General features: G+C 47.0%; 4 protein-coding genes and 1 long non-coding RNA gene across 6 annotated transcripts; 3 read left to right on the forward strand and 2 right to left on the reverse strand.

Moving 5' to 3' along the window:
• The first annotated feature begins 29 nt into the window (after positions 1-29).
• Positions 30-12,599, forward strand: LOC103636388 (uncharacterized). Its single transcript, XR_004852258.1, has 5 exons — positions 30-277; positions 7,585-7,621; positions 12,036-12,094; positions 12,192-12,247; positions 12,383-12,599. It is a non-coding gene; the product is annotated as an uncharacterized lncRNA (long non-coding RNA).
• LOC103636387 (uncharacterized) lies at positions 8,396-10,110 on the forward strand. The gene is made up of 2 exons (XM_020542364.2): positions 8,396-8,628; positions 8,706-10,110. Exon 2 carries the CDS (start codon positions 8,948-8,950, stop codon positions 9,983-9,985), a length of 1,038 nt encoding a protein of 345 aa, XP_020397953.1. The 5' UTR covers positions 8,396-8,628; positions 8,706-8,947; the 3' UTR covers positions 9,986-10,110.
• A 167-nt stretch (positions 12,600-12,766) lies between the features above and the next one.
• On the reverse strand, positions 12,767-20,179 carry LOC100217192 (uncharacterized). The gene is made up of 8 exons (NM_001143552.1): positions 19,843-20,179; positions 19,191-19,295; positions 18,896-19,049; positions 18,337-18,435; positions 18,121-18,256; positions 17,811-17,990; positions 13,209-13,325; positions 12,767-13,120 (listed from the first exon to the last, which is right to left on the reverse strand). The coding sequence occupies exons 5-8, from the start codon at positions 18,184-18,186 to the stop codon at positions 12,971-12,973; spliced, it is 513 nt and encodes a 170-aa protein (NP_001137024.1). The 5' UTR covers positions 18,187-18,256; positions 18,337-18,435; positions 18,896-19,049; positions 19,191-19,295; positions 19,843-20,179; the 3' UTR covers positions 12,767-12,970.
• Positions 13,341-17,569, forward strand: LOC100278577 (uncharacterized). Of its 2 annotated transcripts, XM_035961402.1 has the most exons (2): positions 13,341-15,049; positions 15,160-17,569. In XM_035961402.1, exon 1 carries the CDS (start codon positions 14,571-14,573, stop codon positions 14,985-14,987), a length of 417 nt encoding a protein of 138 aa, XP_035817295.1. In that variant the 5' UTR covers positions 13,341-14,570; the 3' UTR covers positions 14,988-15,049; positions 15,160-17,569. The 2 variants fall into 2 exon arrangements, with proteins under 2 accessions (XP_035817295.1, NP_001354831.1); NM_001367902.1 differs by having other exon boundaries at positions 13,860-15,160.
• A 1,724-nt stretch (positions 20,180-21,903) lies between the features above and the next one.
• Positions 21,904-23,628, reverse strand: LOC100275901 (uncharacterized). The gene is made up of 2 exons (NM_001328362.1): positions 23,402-23,628; positions 21,904-22,271 (listed from the first exon to the last, which is right to left on the reverse strand). Exons 1-2 carry the CDS (start codon positions 23,504-23,506, stop codon positions 22,191-22,193), a joined length of 186 nt encoding a protein of 61 aa, NP_001315291.1. The 5' UTR covers positions 23,507-23,628; the 3' UTR covers positions 21,904-22,190.
• Between the last annotated feature and the right edge of the window lie 1,350 nt (positions 23,629-24,978).

The following is a 24,978-nucleotide window of genomic DNA, read 5'->3' on the forward strand; positions in this document are numbered from 1 at the left end:
TCATAAACACTATTTAAATTCTGCAGGTAAATACCGGTTCAAAGCTGCGTTCTTCACGCTATCCACGTCAGCGGAAATTTTTTTAGCTACTCGATTGTGGATCAACGGCTCACATATCTCTGAAGACTACTCCCTCGTTACCTTCGCTGCTTCTGGAAATTTCCTCTCCTCAGTCCTCACACAGTCAAACTTCCATCTTGTCCCTCATCCTTGCTCCCTCCGCCGCGTCTTCCGTTTCCAGCCTCCGCCGCGTCTTCCGTCTCGAGCACTCCAGCAGGTTTGCTTTCCTTTCTTTTTTTCCCCCGAATTGTATAGTTGCGGCAGATCTGCTGGTTCGTTGTTTGATTTTTTTACCCCCCAAATCGGTGACCTTGCTCAGCTTGCTGCTCGCCATTCCTCCCTCCACCTCCTCATTGCGTGGGCCGCTGCACTGAGCAGCAACAACCAGCAGATCTGCCGGTTCGTTGTTTGATTTTTTTACCCCCCAAATCGGTGACCTTGCTGCTCGACATTCCTCCCTCCACCTTCTCATTGCGTGGGCCGCTGCACTGAGCAGCAACAACCAGCAGATCTGCCGGTTCGTTGTTTGATTTTTTTACCCCCCAAATCGGTGACCTTGCTGCTCGCCATTCCTCCCTCCAGTCCTTCTGTCCGCAGCCTACCACACACGCCACGCCTCGCCTCCGCCGCGCGCACGAGGGCGTCGCCTCCTCTCAAAGACTGGACTCTGCCCCTGCAGGCAACTGCAAGGCTGGCACTTCATCCGGCGGCGGCAATGGCGGAGCCGCGGGGCGGGAAGAGGGACGCGCTAGGGTGGCTGGAGTAGTGCCGCGGTTGGATGGCCATCGTGGGGGAGTTCCTCTTCCAGCGCATCACCGCCAGCCACCTGGCCAACCCGCTCGAGCTGCCCCCGCTCGATGGCGTCTCCATCGTTGTTCTAATTGATTTTTTTACCCCCCAAATAGGTGTGCTTTTTCTATTCAATGAAATGTCCATGCCCATCGCTGCCCAATTTTGTGTCTGAATATGTGTAGGTGTGAATCGTGGTGCTTGCAAAGTGGTAATGTGCCCGATGTTGTAGTAGTAGTAACAGTGCGATAGTGTTGTTCGATGTTACTGTCTTGAGTTCATGCCTTCAGGTGCTGAAGAGTGAAGGCGCCACTAAAATCCAGTTTTCCGTTTCTCCAGAATCTGGAAGTCCTTTGGAGTATGCCATAGTTCCATGTATGTATCATGGAAAATCTTAGCACTGCAGCCCGATGCTATTACGTAATGTCACCAACCTAGTGGTAGGCATCTGATGGATTACAATGTAGTAACACGCATGCCATTTGTAAGCGTGGAATATTATTGAGAAAATTTTCTCGCCACAGTTTGGTATTTTAGTTAAGTTTGGAACAAGAGACAATAACTTCATTGGATGACCGTACAAATTTTTGTAACTGATAGAGACAATCCTATGGGCGTATTATGCGAACAAAACAAATAGATTGTTACTAGATTTAGAATGTGTTCTGTCTGGACATTAAACATGTGTGAATTGTTTGTGGTCACAAATAAACTGGTTCCGACAACGTGTTTTTTTTCCCGTCGTCGATTTACATATTATTTGGTTTGTAATTCGGTTTCTCTTCTTCACCTCAGTGAGGTTTTTTTAATGGTTATAAATAAACTGGTTCTAACAACGTGTGCTTTTTCGGTTTCACTTATTTACCTCAATGAAGTTGGGAGACCCCGGAAAAAAAAATAACACTTTCTGCCTTCAGGTGCCAAATGGCGATGCCTTCTAATTATGTGTTATAGAATATTGTTAGAATAGGAACCCATACCCTAATCAGGGGTTGGGAGTGATATTAAATAGAGAGAGTAACTGGGCCAAGGCCCATTACACAGGGGTATAACGGTCATTACACAGGGAATAACACAAACCCTAGACGGGTAGTCTAACACCCCCCCGCAGTCACAACTCTATCCTGTACAGATGTTGAGACTGGATCGGAAGTCTAAAAAGACACTTGACGGTAACCCCTTGGTGAAGATGTCGGCGAACTGAAGCGTGGTGGGGACGCTGAGAACGCGGACGTCACCGGCAGCGACACGCTCGCGGACGAAGTGCAGGTCGATCTCCACATGCTTCGTGCGCTGATGCTGCACGGGGTTGGTGGAGAGGTAGACCGCGCTGACGTTGTCGCAGTAGACGAGGGTGGCGCGCTGGAGGGGACTGTGAAGCTCGTGGAGGAGCTGGCGCAGCCAGGAGGCCTCGGCCACGCCGTTGGCCACGGCACGGTACTCGGCCTCAGCGCTGGAGCGAGAGACGACGGGCTGCCTCTTGGCGGCCCAAGAGACGAGGTTGGCGCCCAGGAAGACGGCGTAGCCGGAGGTGGACCGGCGCGTGTCGGGACAGCCAGCCCAGTCAGCGTCGGTGTAGACTACGAGCTCCGACGTCGGGGATGGGCGGAGTAGAAGGCCGTAGTCGAGGGAGCCGCGGAGGTAGCGTAGAATCCGCTTGAGCGCAGTGAGATGGGGCTCCCGCGGAGTGTGCATGTGCAGGCACACCTGCTGGACGGCGTAGGCGATGTCGGGCCTGGAGAACGTGAGGTACTGGAGCGTGCCGGTGAGGCTCCGGTAGGACGTCGCGTCGGCGACCGGAGGCCCGTCGTCCTCAGAGAGCTTCGCCTGAGTGTCGACAGGCGTGGTGCAGGGCTTGCAGTCAGACATGCCAGCCCGCTCCAGGATGTCGATGGCGTACTGGCGCTGGTGGAGGAAGAGACCCTGAGGCCGACGTTCGGCGGTGACGCCGAGAAAGTGGTGGAGGGGCCCCAGGTCCTTCATCGCGAACTCCCGCTGAAGGGCGACGATCGTGCGGTGAAGGAGGTCGGCGGTGGATGCCGTGAGCACAATGTCGTCGACGTAGAGCAGGAGGTAGACGGTGTCGTCGCCGCGCCGGTAGATGAACAGGGACGTGTCCGACTTGGCCTCGACGAAGCCGACGGAGGCCAGGTAGGAGGCGAAGCGGCTGTACCAAGCCCGTGGCGCCTGCTTGAGGCCGTACAGGGATCGGTTCAGCCGGCAAACCAGGTCCGGACGGTCAGCGTCGACGAAGCCGGTGGGCTGGCTGCAGTAGACAGTCTCCGTCAGAGTGCCATGGAGGAAGGCATTCTTGACATCGAGCTGATGGATCGCCCAGTCGCGGGAGAGGGCGAGGGAGAGGACAGCGCGAACAGTGGCGAACTTGACGACAGGGCTGAAGGTCTCGTCGTAGTCCACTCCGGGGCGCTGGGTAAAGCCCCGAAGGACCCAACGGGCCTTGTAGCGGTCGAGGGAGCCGTCTGAGGTCAGCTTGTGGCGAAATAGCCACTTGCCGGTGACCACGTTGGTGCCTGGTGGACGCGGCACCAGGTCCCAAGTGTGGTTGGCCAAGAGGGCCGCGTACTCCTCCTCCATAGCGCGACGCCAGTGTGGGTCGGCGAGGGCAGTGCGAACGGAGGAGGGTACCGGGGAAGCGTCGGGTGGAGTGCTGGTCGTAGCGGCTGCCAAGATGAGCCGGTTGACGGGGCGGAGAACGCCAGCAGCGCGTCGAGTCACCATCGGGTGGACGTGCCCGGGGTCGTGATGGATGGCGAACGGGTGGTATACGGATGACTCGGAGTGAGCCACCGGAACGTCGGGAGCGGCTGGAGGGGCCGGCTCACGGCGGTGATAGACGACGGCGGGGTCGGCGAAGCGGGCCGCGCTCGTCGATGGGCACGCGTCGGGGGGTGCCGAGGTAGTGGCATGGCCGCGGCGATGGTAGACGAGGGCGGGGTTGGCGAATCGAGCCGGAGTCGACGGGGCCGCGCGTGGCGCAGGCGGGGTCGACGGGGCCGTGCGTGGTGCAGGCAGGACCGACGGGGCCGCGCGTGGCGCAGGCGGGGCCGCGCGTGGCGCAGGCGGGGTCGACGGGGCCGCGCGTGGCGCAGGCGGGGTCGACGGGGCCGCGCGTGGCGCGGAAGAGGTCGTGGGGGCCGCACGAGGAGCAGGTAACGGCGCAAGACGGGGAGCCGAAGGTGGGGGAGGAATCGGATCGGACTCGAGGAGGGAGTCAAGATCGGTGGGTGGGGTGGAGCCAGCAAGGGGAAACACATCTTCGTCAAAGACGACATGACGGGAGATGATGATGCGGTGGGAGGTGAGGTCCAGACACCGGTACCCCTTGTGGTCAGGGGAGTAGCCAAGGAATAGACAGCGGGTGGAGCGAGGAGAAAGCTTATGTGGAGCGGTAGCGGAAGTGTTAGGGTAGCAGGCACAGCCGAACACGCGAAGGTGGTCATAGGAAGGGGTTGTGTCGTAAAGGGCGAAGTGGGGGGTAGGGTGGCGTACCGCCTTCGAGGGAAGACGGTTGAGGAGGTGGGTGGCAGTATGCAGGGCCTCTGCCCAGTAGCTGGCAGGGAGAGACGCCTGGAAGAGGAGACAGCGGAGCATATTAGTGGTGGTGCGGATCATGCGTTTGGCTCGGCCGTTCTGGGCAGAAGTGTAGGGGCACGAGAGACGCAACTGGACGCCATGAGTGAGGAAGAAGGAGCGAGAGGCGTTGTTATCGAACTCGCGGCCATTGTCACACTGCAGAGCACGGACCGGGCGACGAAACTGAGTGGATACCCAGGTGAAGAAGTGTGTGAGGGTGGTGAATGTGTCCGACTTCAACCGAAGCGGGAAGGTCCAGAGAAAATGGGAAAAATCATCCAAAATCACCAGATAATATTTATAACCAGAAAGACTGAGTACAGGGGAGGTCCAAAGGTCACAATGAACCAGATCAAAAGCCTGCTCAGCCCGAGAAGAAGAAGTAGTAAATGGGAGACGAGTATGTCGGCCTAACTGACAAGCATGACAGAGACCCTCAAAATGTCCCCTACTACATGAAAGATCGAGACTACTGGTAATCTTGGTCATGACGTCGGGTCCAGGATGGCCGAGACGTCGATGCCATGTGGTGGAGGAGGTGGTGGAGACCAAGGCAGGAGGTGGAGACACGCCGGCGGTGGAGGGCTGGAGCGTGTAGAGAGGCCCCGAGCTGTCACAGCGGGCGAGAAGGGTCCTGGTGGCCAGATCCTTCACAGAAAAACCAGAGGGGTCAAACTCAATGGAACATGAGTTGTCAGTAGTGAATCGACGAACAGAAAGAAGATTGTGGGTGATGTGGGGAGCTACGAGAACATCGTTGAGGTAAAACGGCCCAGGGAGAACCGAGGCACCTACTGAGGTGACTGGCAGAGTGGAACCGTTTCCAACGACGATCGAGGATGGGTGAGAGGGGAGTGGGGGATGAGAGCGAGAGAGCGTGCCTGCCGTGGGGGTGTGTGGTACGAGGCACCGGAGTCGATCACCCAGTCGGAGGGGGGTGGGGTCATCGCCATGGTGCTGAAAGCAGCAGCGAGGGAGGGGGGCAGGGCGGGCGGAGCCTGGGGCACGACGGGAACACCATAAGGAGGTGCGTCGTAGTGAGGTGTAGTCAGGAGGGCGGGCGCCGGAGGACGGGGGGTACTCGGTGCCTGGCCCGGCCACATGGCGATGGTCCCGGTCCAGGGGTTGTAGAAGGACGGCCATGCGTGGCCGCCACCCCGGCCGGAGGGACCACCACGAGAGGAGCCGCCGCTCCCACGGCCGCCCTTGCGGGAGCGACGACCCCCGTCGGTCGTGGAAGTCGGACGAGGGGCCGCCGGGACGGCAGGTGGGGGGCGGGTGGGAGCCCCGGTCGACGGAGGACGGGTGGCCTGGCCCCCTGATGGCGGCTGACCACTGGTGGGAGCGCTGTAGAGGGCCGAGGCAGGAGTGGGTGCCTCATTCGCCATGGTGAGCTCCTCAAGGAGAAGCTCGTTCCGCACGGCGTGGAAGGTGGGGAAGGGCACGCTCCTCTTGATGAGAGCCTTCAGGTGGCCGTAGCGGGGGCTGAGGCCACGCAGGAGGTTCAGCACCAAGGTACGATCGGCAACTGGCTCACCGAGATCGCGGAGAGAGTCAGCGAGGCCCTTCATCTGGCGGCAGTATTCGTCCACGGAGAGGTCCCCCTGAGAGAACAGGTGGAACTGGGCGTCGAGGTGGAGTGCCCGAGCATCCTGATTCCCGAGGAACTGGTCCTCGAGAGCGAGCCATGCCTGGCGCGCAGTGTCCGCCTGGTCGCGGATGATGTCCTGTAGCTCAACGGTGATGGTGCCGTGGAGCCACGAGAGGACAACGCTGTCCATGAGGCACCAGGAGCGAGGCGACGGAGTGTCGTGGTCGACGAGGACGTGGTCGTCAAGGACGAACCGCCGCAGCGTGAGAAGGACCTGTCCTCGCCACCGGGGGTAGTGGGAGGACGCCGGATCCAACACCACGGACACGAGGGCCCGGATGTTGTGCAGGCCAGCGGCTTGGGCGTGGAGCGCAGCGATGAGGTCGGCGTCGGCGTCAGAGGCGTGGGGGTCCTCTGGGGGCGCCGCATCGGCGAGTGTCGGACGGCCGAGGAGGCGCTGCGTGGTGGCCATCTAGGTGGTCAGAGCGGCGCCCAGGGCACGCTCACGCTCCAGGGCGAGGGAGGCAGCGCGCTCGCGCTCCCGCGAGGCCGTCACAACGGCCTGGATCGTGGCGAGGGTGTCGACGAGCGGGGAGTCGGTGGAGGGCGCGACGCGGTGACTCCAGGTGGGTGAAGCGAAGGCGGGAAAGCCCGGTGGGGAGCTGCGACGCAGGGGCAGCGGGGAGGAGGCGTGGATCGGACCAAGGCCGGCGATGTAGGGGCCCCCCCATGGGTGAGCTCGCTGCTGGGTGCAGCAGGGGCGATGGGGGGGGGTGTGCCAGGGCCGGTGATGTCCCCGACGTGGAATCCGGCCGTGGTGGCAGCAGGGGCGTCCATCGGGCGTTGACGCAGCAGGGGGACGGGCGTCGAGCGCTGGTGGCGCGGCTCCTGGCGAGGTCGGCGGCGCAGTGCTGTGCAGTGCGCGCGGGGACGCACGGCAGCACGCGGGCCTGGGCGCGAGGCGGCCTGGCGCTGGGCGGCGTCGGGGTCGGCGCTGGGCTGCACGGCTCCCTGGCGCGAGTCCAGCCGGGGCTGCGTCCAGCGGCGGCCGACCAGGGCTCGCCTGGACGAGGGGCAGCGAGCGTCGACGGTTGCTCCTGGCGGCGCGACGAGCCGCGAGATTAGGGGCAGGGCGGGCGGCTCGGCGGTGGGGAAGGGGAGGGAGGTAGAGGGCCGGCGGCTGGAGGAGGGGCCGGCGGCCGAGGGAGGGAGGAGGCCGGCGGCGCTGGCTGTGTGGAGGCCGGCGGCGGCGGCTACAGTGGAGGGAAAACCCCCTGGCGGCTGTGGCTGCTCGGGGAGAGGAAAAAAAGACTAAACCTAGCTGATACCATGTTAGAATAGGAACCCATACCCTAATCAGGGGTTGGGAGTGATATTAAATAGAGAGAGTAACTGGGCCAAGGCCCATTACACAGGGGTATAACGGTCATTACACAGGGAATAACACAAACCCTAGACGGGTAGTCTAACAAATATAAAGGTGTTCATTATGTGTCGTAGGATATAAAGGTTTTTGCCCAGCTTCTAAGTTCTGAATTTTCATCATGTAGGTCATATTCGTCCTCTGCTGAAGACAAAATTCGTGAGGTAAGTCTTTTCATACCTTCTGTTTCGAAGTGCCTTGGGTTCTATTGCACTGCTGCGTGAATTATTCCATTTTGTAGCATTTCATCCCAACCCACTTGGTTCATGTACTGATTTTGCTATGTACTGTGATCCCTTTCTAACAACAAATTTAATAGTTTTGTTCATACACTGTTTCCTAATTAGTGATGAAGACATCAACCTATTTATCCTTGGGTAGCAACCAATGCATCTGCTATGTATATGATTTCTCTCTACTTCCTCCTCTACCGAATTGGCTAATTATATGTGTACACCAAAAGTACCATGAATAGTTCATTCCAAAAAAGGTACAGTTAACAATCTACACAGTTTGCATTTTCCCCGTGCTTTGTAAACTGTTAACACAACCATGTGGTTATACATATCTGATGATCACTATATAATTGATCTGTACAAACATGTACATATAATATACAATCTACACAGTTTGCATTTTCCCCGTGCTTTGTAAACTGTTAACACAACCATGTGGTTATACATATCTGATGATCACTATATAATTGATCTGTACAAACATGTACATTATATATATATATATATATATATATATATATATATATATATATATATATATATATATATATATATATAAAGAAGAGAGAGAGAGATCATACCAACTATATATATATATACACATGTATGATCTAGGAGATCTATATAATACTATCCTATTCTTCATCTACAAGGTGTAGTGATATTGATTGGCATATATAATTAGGAAAAATAGGTGCGAATTTATAGGAACTACTTTGACATGGACCCCGTAAATCCAAACAGCCACAAAAAGCGGAGTAAGTCCTTTAGTACAGTCCTTAATAAACAACAAAAGCCTAGCTTTTGATATGCTCATGACAAGTTTGTCGTGACAGATTATAACAATGCATGCTACGCCCCATCAACTTTATCTCATGCAGAAGCAAGGCGTATACGTAAGCGAGTGCTAGATCAGCGAAAACTAGCATTAGCAGGTAAGACAATGAACACACCTTTTTCCCAATATTTTTAAACAATATCTAATATTGAGGAATTAATACAACTGTACTAGGATCCAGCATGCCCTCTCAGCATACTCCCACATTGCAATGCGGACACTTCGATCCAGATTTTGTAAAAACGATCAAAGGTAAATTATGATAATTAGTCAATCCATTAATTAGTTAATGTTGCTAAGAAGATAACTACACAACAAATAATAATACTATTTAAGAATCGTAAGGTTAGAACGAAAGATGTTTTGTTAATAAATTCTTACTGGCCTTTTCTTAATTTCCTTCATTATTTCTATACATGGTGACGAAATTTGCAGCTTCATACCATGATCGATCGTATTATGGAAGACCATCATACCAATGTATTCATTGCTCCGCACTTTTTTGGCACGGCGAGAGAATAAGGTCATCTGTGGGAACACGATCCGTCATCTACAATAGTTGTTGTAAAGGTGGTAAAGTCCGCATACCTGCTTACAGACCCAGGCCTGAACCATTATTATCATTAGCAAGGTTTGATGGCGATGTGGTTTCAAAGACCTTCATGCAAAATATAAGGCAGTACAATTGCTTGTTTGCATTTACATCTATGGGCGCTCATATTGATAGATCATTGAATGATGGTCGCGGCCCACCAGTCTTCAAGGTATGTGGTCAGATCCATCATCGAATAGGCTCACTACTACCAATGACCGACCAGCCCCCCAAATTCCTTCAACTTTATGTATATGATACATCACATGAGGTAAACAATCGAATACGGTCTTTATCAAGTGACGATGCTCCTGATTCTCCTATACAGCCACAGATTGTTAATGAACTATTACAAATGTTGGACACCCATAATCCTTTTGCTAAAAAATTCAGAATTGCTAAGGAAAGGCTTACTGAACACGCAGATGAGGAATTTATCATCAGAATAATTGGAGCCAAAGAAGGAGATCCCGTACAATATGACATGCCAACAACTGATGATTTAGCCATGCTTGTTATCGGTGATTTCTCCCTCGAAACCTTTAAACGGGACATTATCATAGAAACCAGAAATTCTGAATTGAAACGTATTTCATCGTTACATCCGGCTTATATGGCCCTTCAATATCCACTCCTATTTCCTTATGGAGAGCGAGGTTTCCAAGTTGGTGTCATGTATAGCGGGATACAAAATAAACAGCCAAATTCAAGAATCCATATGACAATGCAAGACTACTATTGCTATCAATTTCATTATAAGCCTGGCAACCCAATCCATTTCTCTCTTATGGGATATTATCAAATCAAGCTAAGGTCGATGCTCGTGCCTGCATTGATGAAAATAGGCTTACTTACATTCTGAATAATCAGGACAAATTAAGAATAGAAAATTTACAAGGTATATCAGATGCTGTTAGTAGAGGTTGCATAAACGGGGAAGAGATGGGGAAAACAATTGTGCTTCCAGCATCGCATATCGGTGGAAGACGATACATGATACAAAACTATCACGACAGCATAGCTATCTGCAGAGTTCATGGCCCACCTGACTTCTTTGTAACTTTCACATGTAATGCAAAGTGGCCTGAAATTATTGAGAGTCTTTACCACTGTGGACAAAAAAATTCTGACGCACCTGATATTGCGATAAGAATATTCCATATGAAATTACAAGAACTGCTACATGATATAAAATCTGGAAACATATTTGGACCATGCAAAGTATGGATCTAAGCTATATCAGTAAGCACAAAGCCCTTCCACACTGAATTGCTAAGCTGTACATAGGGAGCACCGCTGCTTCACCTTCACCGCCGCAACAATCTGGGTCAGAACCTGTTCAGGAAAACTCAAAACAGTCAGCACCCAGCAACTGCACGTCATAAGCTCAAAGTCCACATAATAGTATTTACACTTGCTGGTTTACCAAGTTTAACTGCTGCTATCAGCACGGCTATTATCCAGTATGCTATATAGGGATATTCTGCTCCTAGACCATATGAAACAAATATTTTGTTGAAGTTTTGGATGCCATTTTTTCTTACAAATGAAAGCACATCCAACTTTAGTTGGCTGTTCTGCTATCGACTACATCCCTTTTTTGTTTGAATGCGCAGCTTGCTAGGATATCTTTTCTTTCTTCCTTTCAGAGGCCATAGGATTGCATGCAGCATGTTGCAGTCTAGTAGAATGATCTCATCAAGTTTCAGCACTATCATTGCACTGAGATCCAGCCTCTTCACAGCTCATCCTGAGATATCAAGGCTCACGAGCTCATTGAATGATCCTGTCAAGAGTACATTCTCTAGCTTAGCACACCCAGCCAATGAGATCTTCTCTAGTCCAGCACATCCTTGATGAATGACGATGGTCTCCAGGCTGCAGCTTTTTTCTGTGGCAGATATGCAACTCTTTCCACTAATTATTTCGTTATTACCAGAGAGGTCAAGAAACCGCAAGCTTTTCGACCCTGCCAACAAGTCATCTTTCCAGAGAGTTGTACCACATTGAATTGTAGACTTTGCTACTCCAAGTTTGCAAATATTAGGAAGCTGCCCCTGTAACTGGCGTATGTCCCAATCCTTGGCTCCGATCACATTTAGCACCCTCAGCTGAGTCATGAACTCTAGCATCTGTCCAAACAAGATCTGATCACAGCATGTGTAGCGCACATCCAGCACCCACAGCCTTTGGAAGCACTGCTGGATGCCATCTGCCTCCCACATCTGTGCCGCTCCATCTAGGCCACTCTCTAGCATGTCCTGGCAATGGTCGAGCCATAGGAATCTAAGGCTTTGGTAGCACAGGAATGGAGGCAATGAGAAGCTAAATGTGCAGACACCAAACAATCATGAAGCCCAATGAATCGATTCCGGCCGTATGACTGGCTGGATGGTCTATCTCACACAAACATGCATGCATGCACGCTGTAAAAAGCTGGCCCAGTACTACGGCCCAATGTGCTGCTGCCTGCCACTCAAACAATTCAATGTGCAGCCACGAGCTTGTAACCATGAGTTTCCTGGCAATGGTCCCTTTTTTTAACTATCAAATATATGTATGTTATTCCATGTCAGTTTAGTGATGTACGACTGAGATAGGTTATGGCAACATATGCCATATAATAGGAAAGACAGTTTCATGCTGGCACCTCTTATTTGAAAGGTTACTTAGCACTTCTTGTACACTTCTTAGCCCCGAAAATAAGGAAGGTTATTTTTTCTTAATCACCTACACATGTTGTATGGTCTTTTTGGCAATGTTGTATGGCAATGCCATAAAATAAGAAAGGCAAAGTATGCCATAGAATAATAGTTTGAAAAACATTGCCAAAAAAGGCCACAAAAAAGATTTCTTCACTTTTATTATATACCAGCAATGTTACTTGACAATTCTTATTCACTTATTTACAGGTTGATGAACAGGTTTCAGCTGAGCTCAATAAAGACAGCCTCGCGTCACCTCCTAAGAAGTATGTATCTATAAAAAAATTTAAACTCAAATCATAAACACTATTTAAATTCTGCAGGTATCAATCCTGATTCATACTAACGCTAACAAACACATAGGATCAAGAGTGCACAGCTAGGTTCTACATCAACGATCTGATGATGTTCTCATGAAGGTATTACACCATCTACTCTCCTGTTGTATACATAATTTCTAATCAATATAATCAAAGTATTCTTCTCATATCCATACAAAAAAAGACACAACTTAGAGACTCTTTAACTACTAACGCTGGCCTGTTTTTGTACAGGTATTATGACGAGAATCATCACTTTTGGAGCGAATCATCACTTTTGGAGCGCGAATGCTTTTGTGTATATATAACCAAACTGCTGAAACTTTAGCAGTGCTGTAGATATTGAACAGATCTCTGGTCGTTGAACCACTAATGATGTAATATATAAATTTGTACAAACCTACGAACAAGTCGGTTGACTATGCAACTACCGTACCTGCTATAATTGTCACCTCTGCATTGTCTTTACTCTTATATCCTAATTTACTCTTTGTTAATCATATAATCATCATACATTATATGATAACACTAAACGGATCGCCATGCGCGCATATGCGCGCTTCATACACTAGTATTTTAAAAAAGTGGAGAATGTTCAGCGCTCAGCAGACATGCTTAGACACTATAATCATGCCACATTGATTAACTGGGATACTAGAACTCCTTGTCAGGTGAACATACAATACAAGTTACAAAATGCAGGGAGTCAGATTAATGGACATGATACACAAGCCATGGCCGCAACGGTGTGTTTCTGTTGCAATGCCGGGACTCGGGCCACAGTTTTGGCTGAACAAACGCAGCAGCGCAGAAGAGACCGGTTCAGTGCAGCTTGTTGGCGACGTAGAGGAGGTGGCTGATGTTCGTCGGTGGGTAATTCTGCAGGAGCTTGAGGTTGGAGGTGAAGTCGCCGGCCAGGAGGCGCTTCCGGACAAGGATCAGCATCGCGCAGCATATTCTGAGCAAGGTTTCCTGTGTTCAGCAGACAAAGTTTAGGCAAAGAAACAGAGCCAAAGATAATTCCAGAGCAGAAGAAACAGTGTGCGCGCTCGCGGCTCACCTGGGGGCCACCAGGATCACTTAATAGTGTGTCCCAGATGTGAATGGTGTCGGCGAAGTTGAATTCCTGGGTCAGCAGTAAGGTTATCCATCTGAATGCGTAGAACTGGGGATTAACCTGCAGAGAGCAACAGTTGGGTACGATGCTTGCGGAAAGATGACACTCTAAGGGCTAGTTTAGAAATTTAAATCCTCTCTAGGATTCTTCTCAAGACTTAATTTTTCACTCAATCTCCGAGAATCCAGAGAGGATTTAAGTTCCCAAAGTAGCCCTAAAAAGCGGTACACCTAAACCATTTCAAGACATACACCGTAAAGAGGCACCTAGATTCCTGTCATTATTATCCTTACACCATATGTATCATAAGAACTTTAAAGATTAGTTTGGGAACTCTATTTTTCCGTGGATTCTTATTTTCTCAAGGGAAAATGAACTAATTTTTCTTAGAAAAATAGAAATTCCTTAGAAAAATAGGGTTCCAAAACTAGCCCTGAAGTTTAATCTCTACTACTCTATAAGACTCTAACGTAGACCATCCGTTCACCATGGTTCTGCCCTCTCACGTGTTCTGCTCACTCTCGACCATACGATTGCCCATTCGCTCGCTTGCGTCGTTCGATCTCCGCACAACGCGCACGCACCCTACCCTCTCCACAACCAACCCCCGCGAGATCTGCTCCCATCTCTTCATCTCCCCCATCGCACGAGGTTTGCGCCCCTCCCCGCTCGCCATCGGCCCGTCTCAACGCGCACGCACCCTACCCTCTCCACAACCAACCCCAGTACCCCACGAGATCTGCTCCCATCTCTTCTTCTCCCCCATCGCACGAGGTTTGCGCCCCTCCCCGCTCGCCGTCGGCCTGTCTCAGCCCCTGACCCTCCACCGCCACCGACTCCCTCTCTTGCCACCGAGGGAATTTGGATCTAGGAGCCCATGCCACTACAGCTCTCCCCCGCCCACGATTAGCCCTCGGCTCGGGAGATGCTGACGCCCATCGCGACCACGATTTGCTCCCTCGTGTCCTCGGCCTCTTCCTCCACTCTCATCCTCCCTCCTCCCCCCGTCCTCGGTTATTCTCGTCGCCTCCGCCGCGCGTTCCGCTCTCCCCACAGCCTTTGTCCGCCACATCATCCTCGGCTGTTGTCGGCGCCTCGCTCCACGCCCGCCCTCGCCCAACGACCCTCGCCGCACCCCTCCCTGTCCTCGACAACTTCCCCTCTGGCCCCGTCCTTGCCGGCATCGGCGCCTGCTCTCTCCGTCATGGGGGAGGGGAAAGTGAAGGAGGAAGAAGAGCCAAGCGGCTAAGCCAGCTCGGCCGGTCGCCTCCCACCAAAATCCCCCGAGACATCATCGACGAGGAGATGGAGATGGAGTCTAGCCCCGCAGCTCCTCGGCATCACAATCGTTGCCTCCCGTGTTGTGCCCTTGGATCCACTTCTCGTGCGACGCCCCTGATCGACAAGCACGTCGTGCGTCCGCACCGCCTCCCTGACCGACAAGCATGTCATGGCTCCAGGCACTTGCAGCCTCCGCGCTTCTTCGGCCAGCAAGCACGCGACCACGCCTCCCACTATTCAGTCGTGGTGGTTCCAGGTGCTTCTTGCCTCCGTGTCTCCCTGACTAGCGACTATGTAAGGAGGGACCTCCCCTGCCCTGGCTCCAAACAGAATCAGGGAATACGGTCAGCCTCCCATGGTTGCTGCCATGTAGGCGATCTGATAGTCCACAAAAACCTAAGATTCGACACCAAGTCACTAACCAAAGGAAGATCGAGATGAGGAAGGATGTGATTTGATCTCAAATATCAACTACATCTGTCTAGCGTCGAGACACATGTGTGGTAGTGCTAAGTTGGTTCTGTCATTCAGTTTCTTTCTGTATCCTATTTCTGTGAAAATATGTTATGTGAGTGATGTAAACTGATTGCCAGAATTAATGGATGTTTTGCAGCTACGCCAGAAGCTGATGGTTGTGGGTAAAACATTTTTGTTGCTGTAATCCCCAGCCTAGCAAGTTTCACTTAAACAATGGTTCAGGCTTTCGTAGCTTGCAAGGTACTATAGGCTGTAGCACAACTTATATACTATTTTGTACTGACTCATGCGGAGGGCCCGTGATCAGAGGTGCTGCTAAATTTTTAGTTACACAAAGTCTACTATTTAGCATCCGCATGTTAGTAATTTTTTAGCAAGAATGCAATATCGGTACATAGTATGCCATGAATCTTTTTACCTATCTTTCTAGCATTCCATTTGATGAAAAAAGAGAGTAGGAGTGTGTTGTGTGTGTGATAGGGGGTGTACAGAGGAGAAAAATCTCAAATGCATGGCTCAACAGCTCTTGTCATGTGCCTCTTGTCTTCTTGCCTTATAGAATGCAGATTCTAGAGGCGATCACTACACACTGCACACACAACCTTCCCCTCTGTATAGCTAATCCAATCGACAAATCCAGTGTGTGCGCTCTCTCTTTCTCAAAACTATTGTCTCTTTTTTGGATTCTAATATTCACCCAATCATTGTTTTTGTTTTGTCTCATGTAAATTTTAGAACATCAAATCCTATGTTTTTGTAATTTTACTCTTGCGAGCTCAAATTATTTGCATAATAATCAGCCGACTGGGATAGAGCTTTAGCCATACGTTCCTCTTATATGTTCAGCTATGTCGTGTGAACTGAATGAAAATGATCTGAGCTCTACTAAAAATATATGTTCACCATGCTATCATGCTTAGTAACAGCGATATGGCATTGTTAGAAGTACAAAAATCTAGGACCTCACATGATTACTCTCTATTGTCTAAATTTTATTTTCCAGTATAACCAGTTAGTGCACTCCGTGTCCATAAAAATGACGCAAGGACAGATGGGGCAAGGCAAACATGTATCACTCCAAAGTACAAATAGACCAATGGAACTATTTGTATTAATAATATTAATTATATAAGTGGTAATTCTATTGGTCTATTGACAATATATCTTATCCATGGAAACAGTTGGCTGGACCTTGAGTTTTTTCTCTTTCATAGACAGGACTGGACGCGACTTGTGGCTATTTTCTCTCTGTTTATAATATTTTGCAGGGCTAGAATTATTCCTCCAATTCATTGTTTCGATTAAAAAAAGATACCTAACAATCTTTTCTGTGGCACCTCTTCAGCACAACCGTTATATTCGTTCTTGCACTTGTCAGAGTATTATACCCTTACAACCATGGTGCAAAATCAACGACATTCTTTAAATGTTTGTGTTGAGCTTCACTGTTCAATTGCTCCATCACAGATGTAGATTTGATATCTACATTCTGCTTTCACATACCTATAAAGGAGTTATTTTTCATATTTTGGTATGTTGTTGTTTTCACTAAACTTCAAGAGATTTTAATTGTCAACCTCATATGTTGGAAAGCAGATGGTTCTAGACACACTTGAAGAATGGTTGTCACTGAACTTAAGGGATTTTAATTGTTACTGAACTTTATTGATGCATAGTGAATTTACCATTCTAATTGTTGTGACTGCATGATATCAAAACAGTGACATGTCTTTTTAGTTGCTACTGTTGTCGGGTTGGGTGGTGGAGGAGAAAACAATGATCCCACTGCTCAATCTATCGATATATGAGCCAAACAAGACACAAATCATGGAACAAGTGAATTGCCTACATCTTACCATCAGTGTGTTGAAGAATGGTTGGATGACAAAGGCCAAGGAGAATGCTGCAGCTATGTTATTCAGTTTATATGTGGTCCATGACAATAAAAAAGATAATGAATGATCCAGAGAATGTGGAATGTATGCATAGCCTTTTATTCGAGTCAGCTATTAAACAAGAAAAATGGTTGGAGTGATTAAACAGGCTAAACTATTGTTCAAGTGAGTAGAGATATTTTGCAACACTTAAATAATGGATAGTGTCTTATCGTTATAGTTTCCTATCATATTTTTATGTACCATGCATAATTTCTGATCTAAGCTGTCACCTGTAAGTTTCTCAGCAGCTTATCTCTTCATCATTGTGTTAACCTTGTACATTATGCAGAAAATGGTTGTCTTTATCATGCATTGAGGATGTCTGGAATGCTATCACAAATAATTAGTGTTTTTATATCAGTGTATATTATAAATATATTATCAATGTATTCTTAATGATGAAGAGGAACAACATGGAATACACAAGGTGGACAAGGCTAGCACACCGAGGTCAAGTTTATCCTCCAGGACCAACCATGGAAGTGAATCTTCTGATGATATTTGCCTATCATTAAGAATTATATATTGACTCTTTTGAAATAATTTGTGCAATATTGATAATGTTTGTTCAACATCAGTTCAATCTATTTGGGCCTACGTATTTATAATTGTATTACATATTTATATTATCAACATAATGTTAGTGTTGCGGTGATATTTTGCATCACGAATTTACATATCATAGTGATGTTTGTGGTTCTGTATCTATGTTTCATACTAATTTTTTTATTATCGTGGCAACGCACGGGCACATACCTAGTTCATGTCAATAAGTGACCTGGAAGGCCAAACAGAAAGCAATCCTCAAGACAGCAAGTAGCTTGGCACTACGCAGCATGTAAAGACTTACTTCCGTAGTTATTTCCAGATGTTGCTGGAGTTCTCCATCATACTTTGCTACAAGCTGTGATAACTTGGCTAGTGTACCTCGAATGCCAACAGCACTGTTGTCCAGTTTCTGGCAGAAGTTGTCTCTGAACCCACTAAGCAACTCGACGAAGCAAAAGAATGAATCCGCTTCCGCGAATTCCTACAAGGGTTCCGAATAGCAAGATCACGATACAGAAGATATAGTAATGACTAAAGCAAACATGAAAGCTTCGGCTATCAGAAGTACAATGCAGGGCACTAAGAACTTGGTAAAAAAAACAATCTCTTACTCCATACAGCATTTTTATCATCCGGATCACTCCGAAATACAAAGAAGAGGGGTGCCAAAACTTCATTCATCCCTTGTACATATCTTATTCCAGCATTCAGCTTGGCAAAGATTAACAGTACATTTTTCAAAGATTCCTGGTGAGAATAATAAAAAGGTAAAAGATCAGACAGGGATCTGACAACACTGTTTGAACTCAGAGTGCGTGGAGATTTACCTGATTGGACTTTGCAAAAGACGAGTCGCCGCAGAAGAACTGCATGTCAGGGTGGGTGCGCTTTACATCGCGGTCAATCTGCTCCATAATCTCTGAGTACTGTTAGGAAGAAAAATTCCAGACAGCATCAGTTACCAATAAAAGAGCAATAGAGGAGGGCAAATCAGTTCATAGATGCAACGAACCCAACAGCATAAGTGCAGGTACACACTGCAAGCATGCACACTCTGACATAAAGCTGTTTTTTTTTCTGAGATAAATGGCAAAATAAGCTGTGGAATAAAGATTTCTTACATCATTTTATTTTTCTCTAACCACAATGAACCTATATTGCAGGAATGATGAAGTAAGCCAAATTGCATTGTCCAGTTCCACTTGATTCTTGCTATCATAAAGTTATACATGCTATAAAAACAACAATGACTGCCATATGCATAGCTCTAGTCTCTAGAACAAGACCTAAGAAAGTGTGGTTACCCACTTTAGGTGAACCGAACCTCTACCCATATCATAAACATGATAATAAAGAGTTATATATCATCACAAGGCGCCTATGTACCTCAAAAAACTGATTCCAAGCACTGGTCTTCCCAAGGCTTAAAGGGTGCTCCTCTCGGGTTACCTCTGACCTGTGCAGGAAGCCATTGTCAACATGCTCTGCACTTACGTTGTGGTGGCCTTCTGTTGGCACCTGTTGCGCTCTTTCTACCTACCTAGCAAATTCAGGATTCAGAACCTCTATTTTCGGGAGAGGATTTAGCCAGGCATTGGTGGCCATAAACTAGGTAAATATATGTGCAACAAAAACTGCAATCAAGATACCATAGGTATGACCTGAATGTGCAGCGACTTACAGGGTTTGTAAGGAACTCATCTTTGAAAGCAGCGTACTGCCCTCTCTTCTTTGCCAGCTCCTGCTCCCACAGCGAGCGGTCATTGGGCAGATAGCCCAGTAGCAGCTGCACAACAATAACATGCACTGTCAGTGACTCTGTGACTGAAAATGCAAAACCAAAAGCTTTGACTGCAACCTTTCCACTACTGACGGAATCAGAATGCTTCTCCAGTCTTCACCAAAGGTGAGGAGAAACAAGTACAGTTTCAGCCGGGTAATAACATCCAAAGCAAAAGGATAAACTAAGGCCCTGTTCCAATCTCGCGAGATAAACTTTAGCAGCTTTTTTTAGCTACTTTTAGCCATTTGTAATCTAAACAGGAGAGCTAATGGTGGTAATTGAAACTAAACTTTAGCACTTCAATTCATATAGCTAAAGTTTAGCACGAAGCTAAAGTTTATCCCGTGAGATTGAAACAGGGTCTAAAATTTCCTAGAGAAAAGGACTGATTAGAGGACAATCATACAAATTAAGGCCATCCTACTTAGAAAACTATTCGCTTCGCAGCAGATCGCAGTGCCATTGCCTCAAATACATAAAGCCTCTGATGCTCATGCTCTGACCGGGGAAACAAAGGCTAAAAATACCGGAAGGCGAGCCAATCAAGTACCTTCCATACAGTTGCTCGGACGCCCGCCGCGTCTGGGACTCCCTGAGCCGCCAGCATCCTCAGTTCATCGAGATCTATCACCTTCTTGGACAGCTAGAAGGGTACATCACCCTCAATGACCCCTGAGTTAGAAGCCAACAAACCAAAACCAAGCAACACGCAAACAGCAGGAGGCCTTACCGCCGCAAAGAGGCGGGACTGCCGAGAGATCTCGAATTCCGGCGTAGGCGCCGGCGGAGGAGATCGCGGCGAGCTCGCCATGGATTTGGGCGTCGGGATGCACCCGTCCGTGTGGACGTGTGGTTGTCGCTTCAGAAACGTGCAGGTTGGCCAGATATGCATCCGAATCTCTGAACCGTCGACTTGCGGCCCCTGTAATAATCCACCGTCCAGATCGTCCGCTGACTTTTCGTGCTAACGTAGGACCCGGTTCGCATAGTTCATCTTTCACGGGACGGGTTTCCTTGTCTCGTAGATAAAACCGATACTATTGTTTCATATTTGTTTTTATATATTTTGAAGGATAGTTTGATAACCCTATTTTTAAGGGATTTTTTAAAAGTTTATTTTCCTTGTAAAATAGAGTTGCCAAACTAGCCTTTGATTTAGATTATATATGGATATTATTTGTGTTGGATAAAATTTTAACGGATATTGATATCTTAAATATCTAGCTTTGAAAATACGGATATAAATAAAAATCGTATACGGATCGGATCTCATTCCTCTTACAGAGCGTTTGGATCCCTTCATTTTAGAGAAACTGATATCACTCTATAAATTAACTTATTTGGTTTGGAATTTGACATTACATCACTTTCCAAAGTTCTGAATTTACCATATTTCAAATTCATGAGGTGGAGGATGAGAAATGACTTTATGCATTAGTAGAATTTGTTTCTACTCTGTAACTTATATGGCATTCTTCGTCTCACTCCTCAGTAGTAAAAATATAACATATAGATATCTCTTACATCTTGCTAATAATAGTATACAAATGTATTTTATATAAAAACAAAATAACTTAATTGATATATGTCTAAATTACTATTATTAGAAAGGAATTCAATTTCAGTGATTCAAACGGGGCGTTAGACGGATCGAATTCAAATATAGACAAAATATTATTCGTATCAGTTACATCCATACTTGTCCAGACTTGGGCTCGTGCGCATGCGGTCACCTTGACTCGATTTAACTCGTTTCAATTCTTTTACAGGCTGATCTAGTATCTTAGCTCGATTTATTAACACGACAAATTAAGTGAGCTTGAGCTCGAACGAGGTATCATTTATCAGCAAACTGACTTGTGAAAATATTCCAAGGGATTATGTTTTGGAGGACAAGTGGTTGCTGCTAGCCTGATTGGTGGCTACATTTTCGGGTTTTATGGTTAGTGTTTGAAATTATATATATTACTGCTACATTGCATTGTATTTTATATAGGCATGAATTGATGAACATTTTACGTGTATGTGCATGTGGCTTATGGTATCTTCCAGGACTCTTGGCACCCTGATAAAATGATCAATCCAAAACGACTTTTTTTTGGTTCAGATCATGGTTTCGTATCCAACTTGCTTTTATAGGTAAATATTTGATGAACTCTGATTTCGTTAAGCATCGAGATCAGGCTACATGAAATTTAATTTAGTGGTAGAAGTTGCCAGACGTCATATTAACAAGGCCATCAGCAAACGAACAAGCAAATTGGCTGTGTCACTGAAAATACTGCAGCCAAACAAACAGATGAAAGCTGCATTGAATCATCGGAAACCCCGTGCGAAATAAAAGGATTTTTTTCCAAAGAAAATAAAGATACTGCTGCATAAGACAATGATCAAAACTACACCGGTGCAGAAATAGCATTACATATATTAACTTAGAATGGCACAACAGAAAAGTGACTGACATGTTGGATATGTATACTTAGAACATGAGCAATATAACACGAGCCAACTTAAACAGCACCAAGCATTCTGCTCCTCCGACAGAGGTTTCTTCAAGTGAACAATGAAATCTCAGTACAAAACAACACCTTATAACCAGACTCATAAACAATTTTTTTTTAGAGTTGACTTGTGTTGTTCCGTAATAAGAACAAAAACAGCAGCAAATTCCTCTGTTCCAATCAAGCTGGGGCAGCCTCTTTCAGTTCGGCTAAGTTACATCAATTCAACATAAGCATACTGCAAACTGCATACCCACTTGCATTCAACAATGCTATAGCATGTCTCGCTTTATTGGAGGTGCTGAGCATGAGCATACATCAGTCAAGATATTGCATGGAAAATACAGCAGAGGAAATACGATAAAGGAACTGCCTGAAACCATTGGACAAATGACAATCATGATTCATTCTCTTTAGCTTGGGCCAGTAACTCTGCCTGCATTCTCTTTATCTCCAGCTCCCTTTCCATCCTTTCTTTCTGAAAGAATAGAACCACTATCAGCAGCTTCCATAAAAAAACATCCCTAGGTATAATAAACTATAGACGCTGACAGTGCATGTATTTGCACAAATAGACCATGGTGGTTTTGGTGGCCAGGTGTGTTTTGTGTGATGAACTGAGGATGGTGTTCTTGGTTGGAACAGAGCATACAACAAGTGATTCTGTCTGTGTTTAAGTCTAGCACAGCGGAGGTACATAATGCTCCCATGTCTTAGCACCATCTTCGAAGAACAGGGATCCAAAAAAGACTGAACATACTACAGAAATAAAAGCTCTGAATGAACCTTTGGGGTACAATGGGGACCAAAATGCAATCATAGTATCGTACTATCGTAGTGTAATGTTGTGAACACAGACAGTTATTATCACAAATGATGTGTTTTCAAACAGGTTACAAGTTTCCCTGGCAATGTACCTCTCAATCTAAATGGCTTTCGAACTGCAGACCAGGCACTCAGGATTCAGAACAAACCATAATCTTACAACCCGTACGGCCGTACATCATGGGGCAGCTGATGCAATTAAGATTAACTTCCAATTCACATTTTATTGGAGCCATGGAACACTAGAACTATTTTGATACATGTAGACCTGACTGATAACAGAAGCAACACTACAACTACAGCTGCAAAAATTGGGTGCCATAGTTGCAAATTCATTGTATCAAAGCCCTCAACGGTGACATATGCTGTTTCTTTCCTGCAGTATAGTAGTGTACCCATTCTATTGTTTGAAATTTCCATTGTCTTTCATTTGCAGGTTCTTTTATTACACACTAATAGTCTAATGTTCTGGTGCTTAAATTACCACTAGTGTTTTTTGGGAAGATGTAACCTCGGGATTCGTTTTATCACACTCAGCAGTTATAGCATAAGTTCTTTACCGAATCTACAGTACCTTAGGTCAAGTCGGATCCAACAATGTATTCAATGATTCATGTGGTTCGAGCAACTGCTAATCAAATGGCATAGACAAACCAGATCTAACAATCTAAGGTGATAATGGAACCTACAAGCTACACCCGCATAGTAACAAGGAACCGATTTGAATTCACAAGGAGGGAGAAGGGAAGAGATCGCGCCACAGATGCGGCACCCGCAAAGTACCTTCTCGTCCTGGTGAAGGGCGATCCAGACGTGGACCCTGTCCATGGACTGCCAGAAGAGGAACGCCCCGAAGGTCATCGCGAAGTAGGTCGCCACCCGCACCATCTTCTTCCCCTTCTCCGATCTCTCTGGCTGCGCCCCTCTCTCCGGCTCTCTCCTCTCCGCCGCGGATTTGGGGATTTTGCGGTGGCTGAGGCGTCTTCTGGACACGGGCCGGGATTCTCTTTTGGCCTCAGAGGAGTTATCTGGGCTGGACCTTCGTTCCCTTTAGTCTAAATCAGCTGACCATACATTTTTTAATATTAATAATTACCATAAGGCTCCGTTTATTTATTTAGAATTAAATTCTATTCTAATTATTATAATTTAAACAAACTAATTAAATTATATATAATATATTTGTATGTTATCTTAAATCATATATGAAATATAGTTACACACTATATTTATACTATAGAAAAACAACTAGAAAAGTGTTCTATAAGTTATACATTAAAAAAGTAGCATGTAAATTTATAAAAATCAATTTTCATCTCTCACTCTATAAATATGAGTCTTATATATAAAATTTGGAAAGTTGTAGAATGTTATATTCTAAAATAAAAAAATAGACTAATTTATTAGTTAGATTCTAATTTCTTAAAACGAAGGAAAACAAACGGGACCTTAGATGAATGATATAATATATTTCCACAAATGTACTTATTTATATAGAGAATACTGATAATAATTTTTATACACCTAGAAAGTGTGGCAGCCTGCATATTGACATTTATAGGCAATACAAGACATAATCAAGAAAACCAAAATGCGATGAAAATTGTGCTGGAGCACTCACATTGCCATATCAATGGTTGAACCTTTTGCCTCCCTTCATCTTCTTTGTGACTCTTCCACAGTAGACTGAGCAAGTGCAGATAAAGTTCAGAACTCAGTCTGCAGGATCACCAGTACAGTATTGATGTAAACAGAGGCCAAAATGGATTGCACCCCAGTTTGGGTTCTTGCAACCAGAGAGTAAAATACTGATTCCTGAAGCTGGCTTTGGGCATTAGAATTTCAGAATCTGAATTGAAACTCTGATTAGTTACGAGTGTATTCTTTGAAGCACACGCGTGAGAAGCATGCATCTTTGTATTAAATACAGTAGTAAAGCAGAAACAAGTGTCCTGGAGGCTGCGAGCGCGTAGAAGGAACGGCGCAGTGGTTGTGGGATGGGACATGGGAGGGCCGCGGCGGCATTGCCTGGACTGGAGGGCGAGCTGCCCTGGGGCAAGAAGGAGCAAGCGCAGGGAAGACCAGTTTGCTCGTAATGGTGGGGGATCAGGTGGATCCATTCGTGAGAGCCTGGCCTGTGCAATGCTCTACCAATGCACCCCAAGGTTCAATGGCTTCATCACTGGCTGCGTTGACGTCTGCAGGGAGCCAGGGACTGAGGGACAACAGCCTCCAGGTCCAGGAAGGTGATGATACCAACCAGTTCCAACTCATCGGTAACTCTGAACTCTCCTTCCAACTCCAAGTGCGCGTGCCCAATACGCAGTAGGCATGGCTACCCAGAATCTTCACCTTATCAA

The sequence above is a fragment of the Zea mays genome, chromosome 8 (genome assembly GCF_902167145.1).
Source record: "Zea mays cultivar B73 chromosome 8, Zm-B73-REFERENCE-NAM-5.0, whole genome shotgun sequence".
Classification (NCBI taxonomy): domain Eukaryota; kingdom Viridiplantae; phylum Streptophyta; class Magnoliopsida; order Poales; family Poaceae; genus Zea; species Zea mays.